Genomic DNA, 20,362 nt, shown 5'->3' with positions numbered 1-20,362 from the left:
AAGGAGTCGCCTGGGCCCGTGGGTAATCGTTTCATTTTTAATTAGCTTGGACATGTCAAAACACTTCTCGGCTTTGCATTGTAAACATTCAGTGCCCGCTGAATCAAATGGACGAATTACACAAACATACACTCCACACTGAACAGAGAGCAGAGTGTTCATAATACGAGCGATCGCTAACCGAAACATCAAAACTTGCGTGACCGTGACCAAGGAGTCGGCTGGGGCGCGTGCGTCTGGAACGATTTACCGACAAAAAACAACAAAATCTGACACAGATTATGAATCGGGCCCAGGCCCCGCCCGATTAATAAGTGCCTCGAACAATTATTATTCAACGTAAAAAGCCATCGTTTTAATGCAAAATATATGTCTGTCAAAAATGATGTTTAAAAACCCCTGCTTAATGAATGGTGGAACAAGAAAACTACAGGAGTCAAAAAAATGCTGCGCCCACCAGGCCCAGGTTTAAAGAAAACATGGCAACAAAAAATCTGCCAGCTGATAAAGTGGATTGTAATTTCTTATTTCTCAAAACATAAGTTGTTTGGAACATTAGAAGAGAAATACAAACTTACCTCAAGATAAAAAGAAGGCACTGATGTTTTTTCGTTTTTCATTTTGTCCTCTTGTATTAGATTCTGCAGAGGTACTCCAAAAATACCAGATTCTAAGAAAATAGAAATAAAAATTTCCTGCTATATGAAAAATATTATATTGTTATATTTAACGTTGATTTTGTTCAGTGAAAACCAATTTCAAATGGAATTTGCAAGGAAGTTTTATTTTGTTTTACTTGTTTTTAAAAATGCCACGTATGCACTTTTTTCCAGTTTTCAAACCAAAATTAATTATCCCAAAAATTTGTGTGGCAAACGGTTCCAATTTTCTTTTTGGATTTTAGTTGCCCTTGGTAACATCTACGTTTCTTGCTTAGTCATCGGCTAGGCAAAAATACCTTGTTACAGTGGAACCCCGATATAACGATCTTCCATATAACGATATTCCCAAAATAACGATGAATATGTTATGTCCCGGCAATAGTGACATGTATGGGACGGAACCCCGATATAACAATTCCTCGATATAATTTTACTGCCCCCTTGGCATATCGTTATATCGGGGTTCCACTGTATTAGTAGGCACCATCCTTAACTCCACGGTTGGGCTACTTTTAATACCGTTAAGATCCATGTATAAGCTACACAGTTTTTTCCCTCAGAATTTAAGTCAAACATTGGGGGTGCGGCTCATCTATGGAAAAATCTCTCACTGGAGTTCTCAAAAGCTTAATTACTATTCATAAAACCTTCTCAAGACGTTACTGAATAAACATATTTTATAACAACCTAAAAACTTTGTTGTTGTTCACCGCCTTTTCTTTTCTGCCTTTCCTGCCGGTCACTTTGACACATGTCTTTCTGCCATGTGTGAGGAAATTACCAAGTACTCACAAAAACAAGGCAAATGGCCGACTGCTTTGCATTTTTATTGACCTTCACAGCAAACTCGAATTTTGCATTAAGTCTTTATCCTGTTGCGGGTAGCAGTTTCCAAGAATCTTGAAAACATAGTTTCTTCCAAGAGCCAAACTGCCATGTGCCCCCACGTTAATTTTGTAATGCCCAGACTTCTCTCTTCATTTCAAAGCTTGGCTACTTAGAAGCATTCATTGGGGTATAAATTACAATTTCATCAAATGTTTAGAATTGATAATTTTGAAAAAATAATGTCAAGAGCACATCTTACAGTGAAACGAACTCAACCGGGGCCACCCAACGTTTTTTAGCCAATCACAAGACAAGTTTTAAACAAAAGAATTGGAGTTCCTTGGTCAGGGGACCAATCACAGTGAAGGGCAATTTTAACTCTTCGCTTGACTGAATACGATGCGAAGGCACGCTAAAGTGTTGTTTTTACGGCAAAAAAATATAATTTTGTTCATTTCGTTTACGGTTAAGGCGAAAGTCTGCCAGTAATTTAGAACACTGGACGGAATCAACGTTAATAAATTTACCGAATGACGGCCGGGAATTTGAAGACTGAACGGACTCAACGAAAATAGCACGGCCTGCGCCTGGAATGAAGACAAAACGGACTCGACAAAAATTTATTTACCGAATTGACACCGGCTGAAACTGTGAAGACGAAATGACTTTTCCTCAAACCAGTATATATATTTGCCGAAGCGAATCAACACCGGTCAGCAAAGAGATAAACTCAGTGTATTACATTCAGTGATATATATACAGTGATACAGTGATAAAAAGAACATTGTACCTAATGAACAACATTACAACGGCGAACATTTCAAACCATAAATATTCATCGCCGGATAAAACTCAACAACACGTGCAGAAACGTGACAGGTTCACGCATACTAGTTAGCGGCTGTAATTTGGTAAATTTATATTTACGTTGAGCCCGTTTAGTGTTCAAAAATGTCGGCCGCAAATTCGAGGAAAACTGACATACGCTTTCGTCTTCGACATTCCCGGCCGTGTTTTGGAAAATGTGTGGCATATTGTAAGTTTTATAGCCGATCATGCTTCGGTAATTTTTTTATTTACGTTGTGTCCGTTCAGTCTTCAAAACTCCCGGCCGTAATATTCGATCAAGAATTATCCAAGCTTTCGTCTTCGACATTCCAAGTCGTCTTTCGGAAAATATTGAGCTGGCCGTGAATCGGCCGGTAAATTTATTTCGCTACGTTCATCACTTCGTTCAGTCTTTCGAAGTCTTCAAAATTGCTCGCCGTAATTCGGTGATACGCTGAATCCTTTATTATATTATATTTTTGCCGTAAAAACAACACTTCAGCGTGTCTTGGCATCGTATTCAGTCAAGCGAAGAGTTAAAATTGCCCTTCACTGTGATTGGTCCCCTGACCAAGGAACTCCAATTTTTTTGTTTAAAACTTGTCTTGTGATTGGCTAAAAAACGTTGGGTGGCCCCGGTTGAGTTCGTTTCACTGTAAGTATAAGAAATTGTCAACTTAAACTAATCAAAGTCTCTTCGAGATATCGATGTTTTTGCATGAAGTATAAGTCGAAGGTTTATCCTGTGCATTGTTCTTCGAACTTATCATTGCAGTTTCTTTGTAGTTTAGTTTAACAATTTCCTATCTTCGCGGAGGAAATGCAGCCATATAATTTTGTCAAAAATGGCTCGTCCGCGCCGGGTATTTATACACATATTCCTTAACATTACACAAATAAACAGTGCAAATTTCACCGAGATCTGACAATTCTATACTTTAAAATTGCAAAGTCCTTTCGAGGCAGTCGATTATGGCAGTGAAATTAGCAAATAAAACAGCAAAATATGCGTTCGACGCTTTGTTTTTGCGACGCCATATTTGAATTGTTATAGGTAGACCGCTGTTCAATGTGTTCAAGGCCGTATCGTTACGATTGCTCCACGAAAAAGCACGAAAAAAAAAAAATACGGATATTTCTGACTACTGTCGGAGAAAACATTGTGTATATAATTGCGGCGTAAACAAATTGTTACACTCAAGCTGCGTTTTGTCTAGGCTCTGCGAGGGTCGGATATCAAGACCCAGGATTAAACAAAAGCCATATACCGTAAACACCCGCGGATAAGCCGCACCCGCAGATAAGCCGCACCCTGAGTTTAACAACTCAAATGTTGGAAAAAAAGTTTTTTGAAAGTAAATCAAAGAAAATCCAAAGTCGAGTCAAAAATCCAAAGTTGAGTCTTTAGGAAGTCTTCTTCATCGAACGTAAACTCAATGAACATTGAAACAGAAAAACTTCAGTCTTACCCACAATTTGAGCTCTTTAATATAATGAAAACCAACTTTGACATATGGTTGATCTTTTTCTGGTATATGTTGACAGGTATTTCTTCATTCAACGCAGTTTTTCCGTAGATTTTTGTGTCACAACAACAAGAACTTGCGTTTGCCGAACGTTCGTAGCTTAGTAACCAGGCATTTGATCGGACGCGAAATATGGGACTAGGGCGAGAGCGTAAAGCAAAACAAGATGGCGATGGCGGCGTTCGGGTTTCGTGGCTATCATATCGACAAATTAAAGAGATTTGGGAGCCATCTATTGGATATAAACTCGTTGCATGAAGAGAGTTTCGTAATCAGTTCGACAAATTTTCTATCAAAGTGCAAAATGAGAAAGAAACAATTGGCCATCTTACTCGTGAATACTCGTGGTATTTTCTCGCTCGTAAAGTATCAATATTACTGTTAAAGTTATAGGCCATTGTCGACACTGCAAACAGTATATGAGCTGTCAAACTTGCAAAAGCAATGACCGGTACTCTCTTGTAGTTTTATGTTAAATTAATTTACATAATTTTCCATAAATTAGCATCAGTTCACGAAAATTTACGGCACCTTTTCTGAATGTTCCCGCAGATAAGCCGCACCCCCGCTTTCGAGCGAAAATTTTTGGAAAAAAGGTGCGGCTTATCTGCGGGTTTTTACGGTATACAGTGAATGCTTTCGAATTATATTTGAAGATGAAATACGAAAGAATTTTGCTGTCTTTGACTGAAATTCCACTCGAACTGCGTAGATACGATCGCATGTTGTAAAGCCGATTCATGCAACATTGCTGTCAACGCGAGGTCACGTCCCTAACGACCTAGGCTGATGACGAAATAGAATGGCGCTTGCATGTAGCGACCAAATTTGGCCTAATTTTTAACCGCTCCTAAGCTAAAAGAAGCCCCCATCTCTTGCATTTGTTTTAACTTCAATAATATCTTTGAAAAGAGCGAGTTTTTTGGTATGGTTTATTTTTGACGTTTGTAATTTTTAAACGATGTAAGTGCTAGTAATTATTTATTCGTGTTTTAGTTACGCAATCCATTGTTTGTGCGACGCTTTTTACAGATCGCCTTTCAGACACATGTGCGTTGAGATAAGAAAGCTGACATGTCACTTTTAAAATTGTTATATAACGTTTGTAAATGTGACAAGTCACGTTTTTTCCACGAGATCGCAAGTGATCACCCACAGCGGAAAGTAATCCCTTGAGAAATTAAAACAGTCCCTTGAGAAATTAAAAAAGTCCCTTGAGAGTTTACAAATATGTGGTTCCAAATTTTGTCCACATAACCCCTATTCTACCATTTTAGCTTGTAAACAAGCAAAAACGTCGAAAAAAGGAGGTATGACAGGTGAAATTTTGCTTTCGTAAGACTTAATTCATATTAAACTTTGCAACAACCGCCATTTTAGTGTTATGAAACTGTGCCTGTGTGCCCTTGTTTGATGGCCAATAGAACTTCACTTGTCAATGAACTTCAAACTTTACTGTCTACTGTTTGTTTTCCTTCAAAAAATTGAGCTTCCAAATCAGGGGTGCAGCTTATCTATGGGCGTGGCCTACTGATGAAACTTTATGGGAATTTTTCTCATGAATTTCTTATTAAACTTTTTCATCCTAATATGGCTATTAATTAGTTATGTAAGCCACACAGAAGACAGAACAGCAGATTATACAACTTGTGCATGTTACCTCTAACTTTCCTTTTGACAGGCTTCCGTCGGTGCAGTGCTAGTCCATGAGAGTCGAACAGGGCTGTAAGTTCTATGAGTGATAGAGAGCGTACTTTGTCCATGTCCTGTGAGGAGATATCTTGTACTCTTGTCACACCTAATTCATCCTTGGTGAGTGTAAAGTTCTGTGTAGAGCCAAGATGTGTTAGTATTGTGTGTACTATGGTACAGCTAAAATACAAGAATGTTGACTAAAATCCATATAATTGCTGTCATAGTGCATGCCTGCAAACTGTGCAGACATTCTTAATTTCGAATAACAAAATGGTTTGTGAAACATTTGAGAAGAAAAATAAGCGATAGGAAAATAGAACGACGTTTCAATGACGCCATGTCATCATTATCAAGTTAAAATTATAATACGGAGTTCAGGCTATACAGTGATCTAGGGTGTGATAATATATTAGTATATTAAGATTTAAATAAACAGTTTAGCACCCACAGAATCTGATTGTGTGTTAAGTTTCGGCTTTATGTTTCTAATAAAGAGCATTTCGTAAATTAAACAGTCCAACTTCGTGCGGCATTTCTTTAAAACAGAAAACTGGTCTTGTACATTGTAGACTTGCAGCTGGTGGTCTTCTTTTAAAGTGTTGGCCAATCGCAGAATATTTATGTTCAGCGATGCGTTGAAAAAGATGTTGGGATGTGAACCCAACATAATCTGCATCACACAGATAAAATGCGAATTTGTAGACAACGCAATGCTGATTTATAAGAGGAGGCTTGGCTTCTACCACTTTGATGTCATCCATAATTTTCTTGCCTGTAAACACAGGCTGCAGGTCGCTTCCAATTCGTTCTATTTTCCTATCACTTATTTTTCTTCTCAAACATTCTTAATTATAATAATAATAATAAACATGTTGACATCACAGGCACAACTTACAGGTAGTCTAGGAAATTGAGGTTCTTTGAAAGGCTTTTCATCACAACTTATTTTTCCATTCTGCAGGGAAAATAAAACAGAATGTTCATCAGAAGTCATCTTCCCTGCCTTAAAGTATTAATTTTATACAATTAGAGTGTCTTTGAGTACACTCAATAAAATAACTGGATTATGATTGAACAAGAGCAGTACAATTAATCCCAAATCATACTCCCTAGGAGTATCTATTACCCTTGTTTCTGAAGTTGACATGAAGTCCTCTAAAGCAAACAATAAGTTTTCCAAAGATGCAAAAGTTCTTCAATCCTCATTACTGTCAATCATTATTTATATACATCTTAATCATAATACAATGGCCAGCCTTCCTAACAGCTGTGTCACATTGCTTTAAAATTTATCAACTACAAAACGACTAAGTTAAGAATAATAAATGTCATTTATATTCTAAGATTTCCAACGTTGGAACCAAGACATCTGAAGACTATCAAAGTTGACTTGAGGTCTTCCTAAAATTTTTGACATTGACCAAAGTCTTCCCAAACTCTCCAAAGTTGATCAATCCAATCAAGACTTTTGAAAGTGAACTGAAGTGTTCTGAAGATTTTCCAATGTTTATCAAAGACTTAGGGGTGTTTCTATATTATATCTCAAGTAGTTCAGCTTTGCCTATTTTATAATTTGCTGATAAAGCACTAAAGGAAAACTTGTTTTTATAAGAATTTTAATTTGACCTGATTTTTACACATACTGGTTTTCCATGAGCCTTGTCTGATGGAACATCAACTGAAACTTCTTCAGGACAGTCAACAGGCACCTCGTGAAAAGAGTCTGGGCTGGTATCTGGTGGCGATATGCTGAGATTTTTTAAATCACAATTACCAATGTCATCCACACTGGATTCTTTTGTTTTTTCTGCTGTGTTGAAGAGTTCTTGTTTTGTTGTGCCAGTTACATAAAACACTGATCCTCCATGAGGATGCCGTGCTTGCTGGATTCCTGCAATTTATTGACAAGATACAAGAGGTGTATTAATAACATACCGCGTACGCTGATTATCGGTATATTAGTCATTTTGTATGTTACATGTAGCTACAAGTAATGAAGAATGTAGGCAATGAGCCTATTGCATTAAGTGAAGAAGTTTGTGTAATGCATTGTAACTTATTGTATGCATTAATGCATGTACAGCTGTTTACATGGCTAGTTTTTCCTCCATTTGACTGTTTTGAGAATAACCTGTGCTAATTTCTTTTTCGTTGTCTGGCTCCCGCCTGAATGTCTTCCTCCTCAATGTGTCTGTGAAACAGTTCCTTTGTAACTTTTGTCGATTCTTTTATGTTTTCTGAACCTTTATCATCTAGCAATTTTTCAATTTCTTGTTAAGCATCCACATTTTAACTTCACTGTGTGCAAGATGCCACTCACCACCCATGGACTTGACAATGCTCTTGAAAATTGTGCATAGCATGCGCAAAATACATATTATTCACCAATCTGCAAGTGGACTACAGACAACTCTCTTAACGGACACCTTAGTCTATAAGACGGACACCTCTTTAAGAAAGACACCTGGTGTTGGTCCTGTCCCCGCTGTTTTTTCAGTCATTTCACTGTTACTAAACTCTCTATAAGATGAACACCTTTTTAAAACAGACAGTTGGAGCCAGTCCAATGGTGTCTGTTTTAGAGAGATTTGACTGTAGTACATAATTTGCAGGTTGCGCTGATTCCAAGAATTTACTTCAGGCTCTCAGCCAATAAGAAGACAGTGACTACAATGTAGAATAATACTTTATAGTTATTGATCTGTCCCCTTGGTCCTGTAACTACCTACAGTACTTGAAAATGATGTTAGAAACATATTATTTTTCATGATAGTACTCACAAGTTTTTATGGTGTCAAAAACTCAATTCTAGTCACCTGTTCGTAATCGTATTTCGTCACTTGCTCTTCTCTCCATTGCACAATCTGGGTGTAAGTAAACTCCTGTAAACTCTTTATCTGTTTGACTTGAGAGTACACCAGTAGAATGAGAATGTCTGCATGAATGTCCTACTTCATTTTCCATACCACCATTCTCAAGTGACAGTGGTTTGATAACATGTATTCCTTCACTGTATGATTTTCTCAGTAGTGCCGGTCTTGTCGTATTCGTCTGCTCTGCATTGCTAGGCTGTCCATTAGTTTTGACAGGGAAAATCGTCCTGACATCTGTTGGATAGCTGCTGGCAGAATGTTTTGAGGGGGGCACATGTAAACCAAGTTTTTTCTTAGTGCTTTGGTTTAGAGTGTCTATTCTTTTCCTAACAGCTTCTGCTTGTTTCCTTGTAAGGGAACCAGTGATTTTTTCAAAATCGACATCCTTAGGATCAATTTCTTTGCTATCTGATGAGGCAATAAACAACCATATATATTAAAACTTGAACAAGCAATTTAACTATTTTTAACTTCCAAACTTCACCAAAGTACATGAGATGATAGCAACAAACTGCTCAATCCTAAAAAGGGGGCAGCCAAGTGGCACATACTGCTGGAGTTTATTCCAGTTTCGTTAGCATTAAGCAGCTAAGACTATTTCTATTCCCCTCTGGATGGGATGCTAGTCCATCATAGGGTTCCCCCTCCCAGCATTTTCACCAGTACCCTTTATACACCTGGGTGGAGAGAGGCACTATGAGAGTAAAGTGTCTTGCCCAAGAACACAACATAGTAACCTCAACTAGGGCTCAAACTTGGAACGCAGGGTTTAAAATTTGTCGGCTTTTTTATGTCAAGGCCATTTTTTCCCGGCTGACAAACAGCTTTTGATAGCCATGCATATTTTGAAGGGACACAATTTATATGCATACATGACATGCTAAAGGTTTGCAATGCATTGTAGGGCAATTTCAAAGCCAGTCAGCCATTTGTAAGTTTTCCAAGATGATATGAAATGTTTACTATAACATTACAGTGACTCTGATTTCAGTTGGCCTGTCAAAGCGCGATATTTTCTACTTCTACGGTGAAAAGCAGCCAGCAAGTGTTGTCAAAGTGCCATCAACCGCCAGCAGCAGGTTGCTATTTCGAACCCTGGAATGACTGCTCCAGAATGCCGCTCACTAACCATTAGGCCACTGCACCTCCCATAAATCAAATCAAAGATCTCTTCGAGATATAAACTTTTATTGCATGATGTTAGTACAGTGGAACCCCGCCTTACGGCCACCTCGTTAATACGGCCACCTCGTTATTACGGCCACTTATGTTTGTCCCGGCAAAATTCCCTCTACACTTTCTTAAAATAAAACCCCGTTAATGCGGCCACCCCATTAATACGGCCAACGACCACATTCTGAAAACCCAACCTGTACAATCCTTTAAAATTTTACCCCGTTAATACGGCCACTCGAACCAAATATAGCCCTTAATAATTGACCAAACAAAACAAATACAGTAGTCGGGAAACAATATTGAATGACACTCTTTTATTCAAAACGATTGTAACTTGTCATGATTTGTGTTTTCTTGAGTCCAAGGGCAACTCTGACACGGCAAATGCACTTTCGAGAGTGATTTCTCATGCCCAAAGTGATTGGCTGAAATGTAGAAGAAGCCAAATGAACTTGAAAGTCGATTGATGTTCCTTATGTACAGTATTATAAGTCAGAAAGGTCGAGACCTTTATTTTGAGATAGCCTGTTCACGCCTAGCCTGTTTACGTTTCCCTTTTTCAATCCAATTAATAATGTTCATTTTTCCATGCATAAAAAGTAAATGTGCTGATTTAATCTTCATTAGTTTTTAATGTTAATACTCTTTATAAATTCTGACGCTGACTTATTTGAGCATAAACAACGCTCATAATGTACTCAAGACGTTTCGACCGAGAATCTTCGGTCTTCTTCGGTTGTTATCATGGCATAAAAAAACGGCTTTTTAACGGCTTCACATTTGTACGCGCGCGCGAGTGACTAATACAAATACACGCGAATGCTGCGCGAGACTATGAACATTATGTAAGTGACTTATATACAGCAGGGATGTCTATGTGTTCATTTCCCGCATTCTGGTCCCTCTGCGAATGCCACGCTTCTAGGAAAAGCCTCTTGTGGTAATCGCCTGACTTGTCCACCACCGCTGCATGATTGAAATCCATATCATATCATATCATATCATTGTATTTTTCGTTTAGTTTTTAATGATAGTTCTGTATATTTACAGTCGTGATGTTTATTAAAGAACAGTTGTTTAGAAGTACAATTGTGATTTGTATCTGTCAAGACGTCACTTGAAGTAGACCAGCCATGAAATTTGACCCTACCCCGTTTATACGGCCAAATTTCCATGGCCCGTTGGTGGCCGTATTAACGGGGTTCCACTGTATGAGTAGAAGGTTTATCCTGGGCATTGTTGTTGGAACATATCATGGAAGAATTCAAACGTCTTTCAGTTCAAGCATTTTTTTTTATTTTCGCGGAGGAAATGCTGTATTTGTCAGTCCCGACGGCTGGGCGCTTTGCGCTTGGTTAATAAATGGCATGCAGTGCATGCAGAAGCGATGACGTTTCACAAAGGGTCTAACATAATTGAGGGTGGGATAAAGACTGTTATCCAATTGCAGTGTACATTTTTAAAACCTGAAAGAAGCAATGTTGGTGATTGTCTAAATAGCATAGTTAGGATCAGTGTTCTCCCTAGGTATTTAAGGCCAGGCGGGCCGCCTAGCTTGATTCACAGGAAAATCGTTGCCGCCTGGCTTAAAAATTAAAGATGTAACACAACATAACCCTACTGTTTGAGAATTGGAACGGGAATTCCTTTCCATAAGCAAAGACGAAATCACTTTTTAACTGCGCTGCGCAGTTCTTGCTCTGCACGGGGTTTATTATTATTATTATTATTTTTTTTTTTTCGTTTTGTCGGTGACCTGTCCCAGACCTCCACTCGGTCGAGCTTGAAGTCACGCAATGTTTAGAAGCTACAAATCAGTAACAAATGGAAAAAGTTTCTCTTTTTTGTCTTTATAAAGTATGTTTAGTGTGAAATATTCCATTTTGAAGCGTTTAGTCCATGGAAAATACTAAATTTCCACGCTTTCAAAGAGAAATATAATTTAGCGGGCCAGAATCTGTGAATAAATACCATTACGTTGGTGTAAAAGAATGTGCTGACATGACAAGTTTTACTTTCGATCGGCTAGAGCTCAAGTCACGTAATGTTTTAAAGCTATTATAAGCTACCTTTCAAATCTTTGCGAATCCTTTGGTCTTTACTAAACAAATTTATTGCAAAGTATTTCTCTTTTAAGGGTTATCTATTTTTTTTGGGCCTGTGTCATTGAAAGGATTTTAGAGATAAAAAGAAAAATTCCCTTCACAAACATGCCCTGACTTGTATCGCTCACGTCATTCGGTATGCTAGGGGAATACCCTCTGTTCTAAAAACAGCTTCAGCGTCCGCGCGTGGGAATTCGGCCAGAATTTGCATATAAGAAAAATTATTAATCGTGGCTAGAACAAGTCAACCATGAAAATGTCACACAAAGTTTGTCAGACGCTGCATTTTTACAACCGCCTATTGTAATACAAAAACCGAAACGGGGTCAAATAAATTTTGAACTGTTGAAGAGGTTCAAAAATAGTACTAACTTTATAGAAACTGCGAAACATTGTCATTGGGCCAGTTTTCAGTTTTATGTAAATAAGGAATGCTGTCGAAATTCTCGCGGATATTTACGTTCCTGGCGTGAAGCCAGACGTTCTTATGAATTGATCTTGCAGACCCAGGGGCAGTAGTTGTAAACTTTCGCCCCAAAAATCCCGTCGTCCCGATAAGCGATTTTTTGGTTTCATGGATCAGGATCGTGGGAATTAAATTTGGCCAGCATATAGCATTAGCATATAAGAAAAATATTTAATTGCGGATGGAACTAGTCAACCATGAAATGTCACGCAAGGTGTTTTCTTACCATCTTGTTTGTCAGTCGCAACATTGTTCGACGCAGGTAAAGGGGATAAGGGGAGGGGGGGGTGCATTTTTTGTTCCCCCCACATTGCTCCCCTAAAGTGCTCGCGAGACCAGCGCAGTTGTAAGCTCTAAGAGCTCTTGTTTTTTTAGTTTTGTCGGTGACCAGACGCAGACCTCCACTCGGTCGAGGTTATGTCACGCGATGTTTAGAAGCTATAAATCAGTAACAAATGGAAACAAATGGTTATTCTTTGTCTTTACAAAGAATGTTTAGTGTGAAATATTCGAATTTGAAGCCTTTGACTTATGAAAAATACTAAATTTCCACGCTTTCAAAGAGAAATGTAATTCAGCGGGCCAGAATCTGTGAATAGATACCATTACGTTGGTGGAAAAGAATGTGCTGACATGACAAGTTTCACTTTCGATCGGCTAGACCTCGAGTCACGTAATTTTTCAAAGCTATTAATCAGCTACCTTTCAAATCTTTGCGAATCCTTTGATCTTTACTAAACAAATTCATTGCAAAGTATTTCTCTTTTAAGCGTAATCTATTTTTAGGCTGTGTTATTGAAAGGATTTTAAAGATATGAAGAAAAATTCCCTTCACAAACATGCCCTGACTTGTACCGCTTACGTCATTTGGTAGGCTTGGGGAATACCCTCTGTGCTAAAAACGGCTTCAGCGTCCACGCGTGGGAATTCGGCCAGAATTTGCATAAAAGAAAAATAATTAATCACGTCTGGAACTAGTCAACCATGAAATGTCACACAAGGTGTCTTTTTTATCATCATGTTTGTCACTCGCTACATTTTAACAACCGCCTATTGTAATACACAGACAGAAAGAGGGGCGACAAGCCGGAAGGCGAGATCTGGCCAAGTAAGAAAATTCAAGTTTTTTTGATTGGCTGTTTCAAAGCATGGCTGTCACAGCGCTAAAATTTGAACGTGCGATGCGGCCCCAAGGAAATTCAATGTCTGTTTTTTATGCAAATTATAGATCATGCACGCAATCATAATATATTTGTTTTTGAGACGTTTCGTTGTTTACAGTCGGCCTCAAAAGACAAGAAGATTTCGTTTTAGTTGTTTGTAGCATTATAAAGCTATTTCTGACGAATAACGATGTTTAAAAACAGAGAATCCGCCGTAAGAATATTTATGTTTGATTACGTGACCAGATCTAATTTGCATAAAATCTAGACATGTCTCGCCGCCAAATGAACAATTTTTTTAAATCAAATAAATATTTTTACCCGACCTAAAGCTTTCATGATTGCCTTCTGCGTAATCCTTTAGTAAAATACTCTACTAGATATTATTCCAGGAAAGACGAGAATGGTAAAGCATTCGTTATTCATTTGGTTGAGGATTGGATATTATATCCATTTTCTTAGAATTGTCTAGGGCATGCGCAATTGACTCGCCTGCCACATTCCTGACAGGCAATCACGTGGTGCAAATCGGATTTGACCAGATCTCGCCTTCGGCTTAGCCCACGAGATCTGAGAACGAGATTATTCTGTGCAAAGAGAGAATACTATCGAAATTCTCACGGATACTTACGTTCCTGGCGTGAAGCCAGACGCCAGACGTAATGAAATCAATATTCTAGGTTTGTTTTGAAAGCAGGTGTTTTTTTTTAGGGCGACCATAATTTGTTTTAGGCGGGTTAGGGTAAGGGGGGGGGGGGGGGTTCAACTTTAATGGCAAAGGCTTTTTTTCCACTGTCAGGATGTGGAATTTTTTATTTATTTATTTATTTATTTTATTTTTTCCCCATTTCACTTCAAGTTGTTCAATATTTTTTAGTTAACTTTTTTTTTTCATTCCCCCGCCATGGCTCCCTTAGGGTGGTCACGTGACCCGCGCAGTTTTAAGCTCTAAGAGCTTCTTGTTTTTTTTTAGTTTTGTTGGTGACCAGACCCAGACCTCCACTCGGTCGAGGTTATGTCACGCGATGTTTAGAAGCTATAAATCAGTAACAAATGGCAACAAATGGTTATTCTTTGTCTTTACAAAGAATGTTTAGTGTAAAATATTCGATTTTGAAGCGTTTGGTTCATGGAAAATACTAAATTTCCACGCTTTCAAAGAGAAATATAATTTAGCGGGCCAGAATCTATGAATAAATACCATTACGTTGGTGGAAAAGAATGTGCTGACATGACAAGTTTCACTTTCGATCGGCTAGACCCCGAGCGAGTCACGTAATTTTTCAAAGCTATCCAGCCACCTTTCAAATCTTTGCAAAGCCATTAATCTTTTCTTACAAAATTCAGTGTGAAGTATTTTGAAGCGTTTGAATCGAAGAAAATACTAAAATTTCACGCTTTAAAAAAAATACGCTTAAGCGGGCAAGAATTTACATTTATTTACATTACATTTGTGTCCTGAAATGTACTGGCATTGGCAAATTTTTACTTTCACTAGGCACTGATCGGCAAGAATCACGCAATGCTCTGACAGGTTTAAATCTGCCAGAAACGGACACTAAACAAATCCTCTGGTCTAAACTTAGCATGTTTAGTGTGAAATATATGGATTTTTTATGTTATTTATTTTTGGAGCTGTGTCATCTATAGGATTTCTGAAATCTGATGGAAAACCACCGAGACAAACATGCCCTGACTTGCAAAGGTTACGTCATTGCTAAATTAATTCTCCGGGGAATTTCCATTCAGCAAAACACAGGTCTAGTGTTTTTCTCAAATTTGATTTAATTATTTGCTCCAATATTCCGTTTTCGGAGCTGGTTATTCAATCTTTAAACGGGGATTCAAGACAACACTGGTTGCTGATATAAAAGATTTTTTTTGTTTCACGGATCAAGATCGTGGGAATTAAATTTGGCCATCATTAGCATATAAAATTCATTGTGTCTAGATACCCGGCAGCCGGGAAGTGTTTTCAAAATACTACATACCCGGCAGTCTGAAATTATTCTAGAATTTCCACGGAAAAACCAATCCAATCCTCCTCAAAACTATAGATCTTTGCTTAGAAATGCCAAGCGATTTCAATTATAGTTTTGGCTTTGTGTTTGAGGAAATTTTCGAGCTTGGGCATACTACAAAATCTTGATTCTTCGACACTTAGAAAAAATTCGTACTCTGACTCCGGTGTCAACTCTTAAAGAATAATTTCTACAAAAACTGAAGTTGAAACCCTGCGAGAGTATTCGATATTTGCTGAGAAATGCGAAGCGATTCTAAATAATGTTTTGCCTTTGTTGTGGACGAATTCTCTTGGCTTCGGCGTACTATAAAATCCTCGACTCACGGGCACGGTTGTTCAAAAGACTAGATACCCGGCAGTCAAAAATTCATGAATAATCAATACATTCAATATCCACAAAAATGATCATTGAAACCTAGCTCCTGAGAGTATTTCAGTATTTCAATTTTCGGTCGGAAATACCAAGCAAGTTTTTACAATGTCAGTTTGGTTTTGCACAAATTGTACGAACTTTATGTGACTCACGGGCACGATTTTTCAAAGACTACATACCCGGCAGTCAAAAATGCTTCCCGTTTTTCCATCAAAATTTCCATTTGAACCTGCTGAGATGTCGGTGTAGAAATACCAAGCGATTTTCCAACTTAAGGCCTCAACAATTGCCTCGGCAAAGTAGTACAAAATAGCTACAAAACGCTTGAGCGTTCGGTGACGAAAGTCCGCCACCGATGTAACTTCCGGTGTGACACTTTAGTGGCGTGACAAAGGTGGCACGTGGTGTTGGTTTTCGCGCCAAAACGAACTCAGCGTTGGAAGCGACGAAGTTCTTCTGTGGGCTAAACGGCTTAGCGTTGGAAGCGACGAAGCTCTCGGTTAAATAGAAATACAAAGCGTTCCTCTATATATAGTCACTCAAGTAAATTTTTTCAAATTCAGGGGATTTGTCCCCTCAGTGAGGAGACCTGTACAGCCCCCGAAATGATCCCGACCCCGAAATGATCCCCAACCCCGAAATGATCCCCAAATTGACCCTGAAATGATCCCGACCCCGAAATGATCCCCAAATATTTTCATGCTGACCCCGAAATGATCCCCATGTAATTTGTGGAATGGCGTTTTAACGTAGAAGTGTGGACTGCTCAATAATAAGGCCTCATGGCTTAGAAGTGTCATTCGGTTGAGGATGTGATCGGTGTTACATGTATCACCTGGGATGATAACATGAAATCACCGCGAGTTTGCAAGCGTGTAAATTTAACTAGCGGTGATTTTATTTCCGTGATACCGCAGGAGTTTCGAACATGTTCGCAATTTGATCGGCAAAAATTGCATTGAGTTGCGCGACAAAAATCGTCTTTGTAAACAGACCTTTATAAAGCTTGACCACAGGCAGACCACCCTATGTGTTCGTAGTTAATTATTGTTGTTGACATGAGACGAACAAAAGAAATTTTGAAATCGATAAGGGCTACTGAAATAAAGCTTTAGAAATAAAATATCTAAACTACATTTCGCTCTAAATATCTCAATAAAGTTTAATGAAATGTTTATCGACTCATGTGTCGTATTTTTTCGCCTGCGCGGGCCGTTTTAAGCGCTTTTTTAACTGATTTAGCCGGCCGAAGGCCGGTAAGAGAAGAAAGAGGAGACAAGGCTTGCAAGTCGGCGGCCGACAGAAGCGACCTCCTCCACTTCAAACCGGAATTAACGCCAAACTAATGAAAAACTCACCTATCTGACGACGGCTGTCGATCGGTGAGTTGTTGCTCTATCTCTTCGCCGAATTTTAGCTTCATCCCTCCAACATTTTCCGAGAAAATCCATGCTGAAATCATGCAAACGGCTTTCTGACTATGATCGGTGCTCGACATAGCGACCAGGGAAATTCCAAACAGGCCGGCCGTTTCAAATTAACCAATCAGCGCTTGGTTTCCCGCGGCAGCCGGCCGCGGTTCAAAACCCCAACCCTGCCCCGCACAGGAGTTTTGACACTTCCGCTGAACTTCAACCAAGCGCTGATTGGTTAATTTGAAACAGCCGGCCTGTTTGGAATTTCCCTGGTCGCTATGTCGAGCACCGATCATAGTCAGAAAGCCGTTTGCATGATTTCAGCATGGATTTTCTCGGAAAATGTTGGAGGGATGAAGCTAAAATTCGGCGAAGAGATAGAGCAACAACTCACCGATCGACAGCCGTCGTCAGATAGGTGAGTTTTTCATTAGTTTGGCGTTAATTCCGGTTTGAAGTGGAGGAGGTCGCTTCTGTCGGCCGCCGACTTGCAAGCCTTGTCTCCTCTTTCTTCTCTTACCGGCCTTCGGCCGGCTAAATCAGTTAAAAAAGCGCTTAAAACGGCCCGCGCAGGCGAAAAAATACGACACATGAGTCGATAAACATTTCATTAAACTTTATTGAGATATTTAGAGCGAAATGTAGTTTAGATATTTTATTTCTAAAGCTTTATTTCAGTAGCCCTTATCGATTTCAAAATTTCTTTTGTTCGTCTCATGTCAACAACAATAATTAACTACGAACACACAGGGTGGTCTGCCTGTGGCTTGACGCTGTGCCGGGTTACGTCGAGAAGTCAAAAACAGGTATGATGTGATTGCGACATATCAACTTAGAAATAAATCAAATTAAACGAAAATTAACATTTTAAGGGCACTTAATGTTGCCTTTCTTTATCCCGCTTTAAGGTCGCGGGGGACAGCTTAGGTTCATCATTATGCATTTATTTAAAGCGTATGCACGAAGTACAACGACTGACATCGACAACTTTACGACGAGATATTTGCATAAAAATATGAGCACGCGCGCGTGATTTGATGTGTTTGCGTGTGGAATTGTTTATGTCTTTTTGAAAACGCATTGTTCTCACCATAAAAGCGTGTAATATAATTACCATAATTACCATTTGGAAACCGTGTTTTGATCGGGACACCTTCGGAAATCTCAAAGTTTGGACTTTTCCGACAATTTTGTGGCAGAGAATTCATCGCGGATATAGAACTTCATGACCTGCCACTGCAGAGAGGCAAACTAGGCATACTGTAGTGTGTCATAACAGAAGCGGAATTTTAAAAGAGCGCTTTTAGAAAGAGATAGAAAGCATTAAATTCAAATTTGCGCATTTAAACCATCATAACTTGCTGGCAAACTTTAAATTAAAAAATCCGCTTCTGTTATGACACACTAGAGGTATTGACTGATCAGTTATTGACAAGATCACAGAGTGTTGTCTCCTAATCGATCCGCAAACTCTGCCACAAAATCATGTTTCTCCCAATTTGTCACTTCCGAAGCTGTATCACCGCTGTCAAGTGAAATCTTCCAAGTAAAAGATGACATTTATAATATTCCATCATTTCTTTACGTCTCTGTAAAATTTGAGCTTAATCGCACCCATAACGGCCGAGAAGTAAGCGTTTTAAAAGATGCAGGTCAAGCAAAATTTCGCCTGGTGACAGTATATACAATAAAATAAACTTACCAACAAAACTAGTAACATGTTCATATGGTTCGTCAACAACGACTGCTGCTACCGAATATTTATCTCACCTATCTGAGACTCCCCTGGTGATCCGTACACGATCAAATAGCGGCTATTTTCAATATTTCTTTTCTCGGCTTCCAATGTACCGTGTGTTATTCAGCACTATTGCAGCTAGGTCAAGCGACGATAATAGGCTGACCTGGTCCTTCATGGTCTTCATTCAACTTAGAAATTACAAGCGGCGGAAAGACGATCACAATAGTATACTAAATATTCCTCTCAGGCAATGCTTAGAAAATTGCTGATGTCCCAAATCCATTCTAAAGATTCGTGAGTACGTCTCCCACTTCCAATTAAAGCATTAAACTGAAACACTTTGCAAGACGTTTCTCATCGCGTAGTGTCCACTTCGTTTGCCATTGTTTTTTCCACGCGATTGTGTGACGGCTCACAGGCTACACGCGTGGCACCTCTTTTCGGATATGCAAGGTAAATTTTCATTGGTTACCTTGAACTGACGTCACAGAAATCGTTTTCTGGCTCGGTTTCGCAGACGCTATTTTTCGGCGGAGAGAAGCGACGGCCGGAAATGCGTCTGCTCTCGCAGGCTACCGCGACCTTAACAAGCAAATTTTCTCTGAATAAATTTTAATTGCTTCGATCGAGAGTACTGAGTTACAATTCTCACGACTGAAAGTATGTCTATGAACATAACAATCCAATAAACAAAAATTAAAAAAAAAACGGTTCTTGCTTTTTCTTGGTTCCTATTTGAGAATAACCAATTTTGAAACATAAATAAGAATTAAAAAACGTTTCTGTTTTATGGTCACGTTTTGCACTCAGTTATAATAGCACTCATTAAAGTATTTTATTGTACTTTGCGTTATGGCTTCAGTTTTCCTTATTATTAAGCAATCCAAATTTATATGCTTAATCGCCATTCCAAAAATTACTTAGGGATCATTTCAGGGTTAGCGTGAAAAAATCTGGGGATCATTTCGGGGTCGGGATCATTTCAGGGTCAATTTGGGGATCAGTTCGGGGTTGGGGATCAGTTCGGGGTCGGGATCATTTCGGGGGCTGTACAGACCACTCTCAGATCAGTTCGCAACGTGTGCCTAATAGCGTTGAGGTTCTGTTGATCTAGGTCTGGGTCCTACTGGACCTAGTAACTAATAAGGGTATCCCTTTTTAGGACTTTTTCAAAGCGCCGGTACTTTCGGGGTTCTATAGTTAGGTAAAATACACGTTACGTTCGCGGAACCGTGAATTTTCCGGGGCACCGTTTCACTCGGAATTCTACGGTATATCATGGATTACTAACTTGGGTAAAACTGGGTTAAATATTAAAACTTTATTAGAGCAAGTCAGTGTACATTTCCAAGTTAATACGGAGTTAAAGTTCGCCTTAAACATAACAATAACAATCAAACATAATAACAATGTTCACCTTAAACGTTTTGAAATTAACGAACTCACTAAGTAACAAAAACATACCTTAGCCTATACCTTAGTATTCCT

The 20,362-nt window shown here is 38.9% G+C and overlaps 1 protein-coding gene across 1 annotated transcript in view; it reads right to left on the bottom strand.

Annotated features, from left to right (window-relative positions):
• Window positions 1-20,362, bottom strand: part of LOC144666762 (rho GTPase-activating protein 18-like) — a 50,085-nt gene that overhangs the window by 15,102 nt on the left and 14,621 nt on the right. The window contains exons 4-8 of the mRNA XM_078528149.1: window positions 8,356-8,820; window positions 7,183-7,430; window positions 6,435-6,494; window positions 5,505-5,670; window positions 579-670 (exon numbers count right to left, since the gene is read on the bottom strand). Of these exons, the coding sequence (XP_078384275.1) occupies window positions 579-670; window positions 5,505-5,670; window positions 6,435-6,494; window positions 7,183-7,430; window positions 8,356-8,820 (1,031 nt within the window). The remainder of the gene's footprint in view (window positions 1-578; window positions 671-5,504; window positions 5,671-6,434; window positions 6,495-7,182; window positions 7,431-8,355; window positions 8,821-20,362) is intronic.

This window comes from Oculina patagonica, chromosome 9 (assembly GCF_052425735.1).
Source record: "Oculina patagonica isolate OP01 chromosome 9, crgOcupat, whole genome shotgun sequence".
NCBI classification, from domain to species: Eukaryota; Metazoa; Cnidaria; class Anthozoa; order Scleractinia; family Oculinidae; genus Oculina; species Oculina patagonica.
Note: the sequence above shows the minus strand (reverse complement) of the source record. Positions and strands in the feature narration are given on the sequence as shown.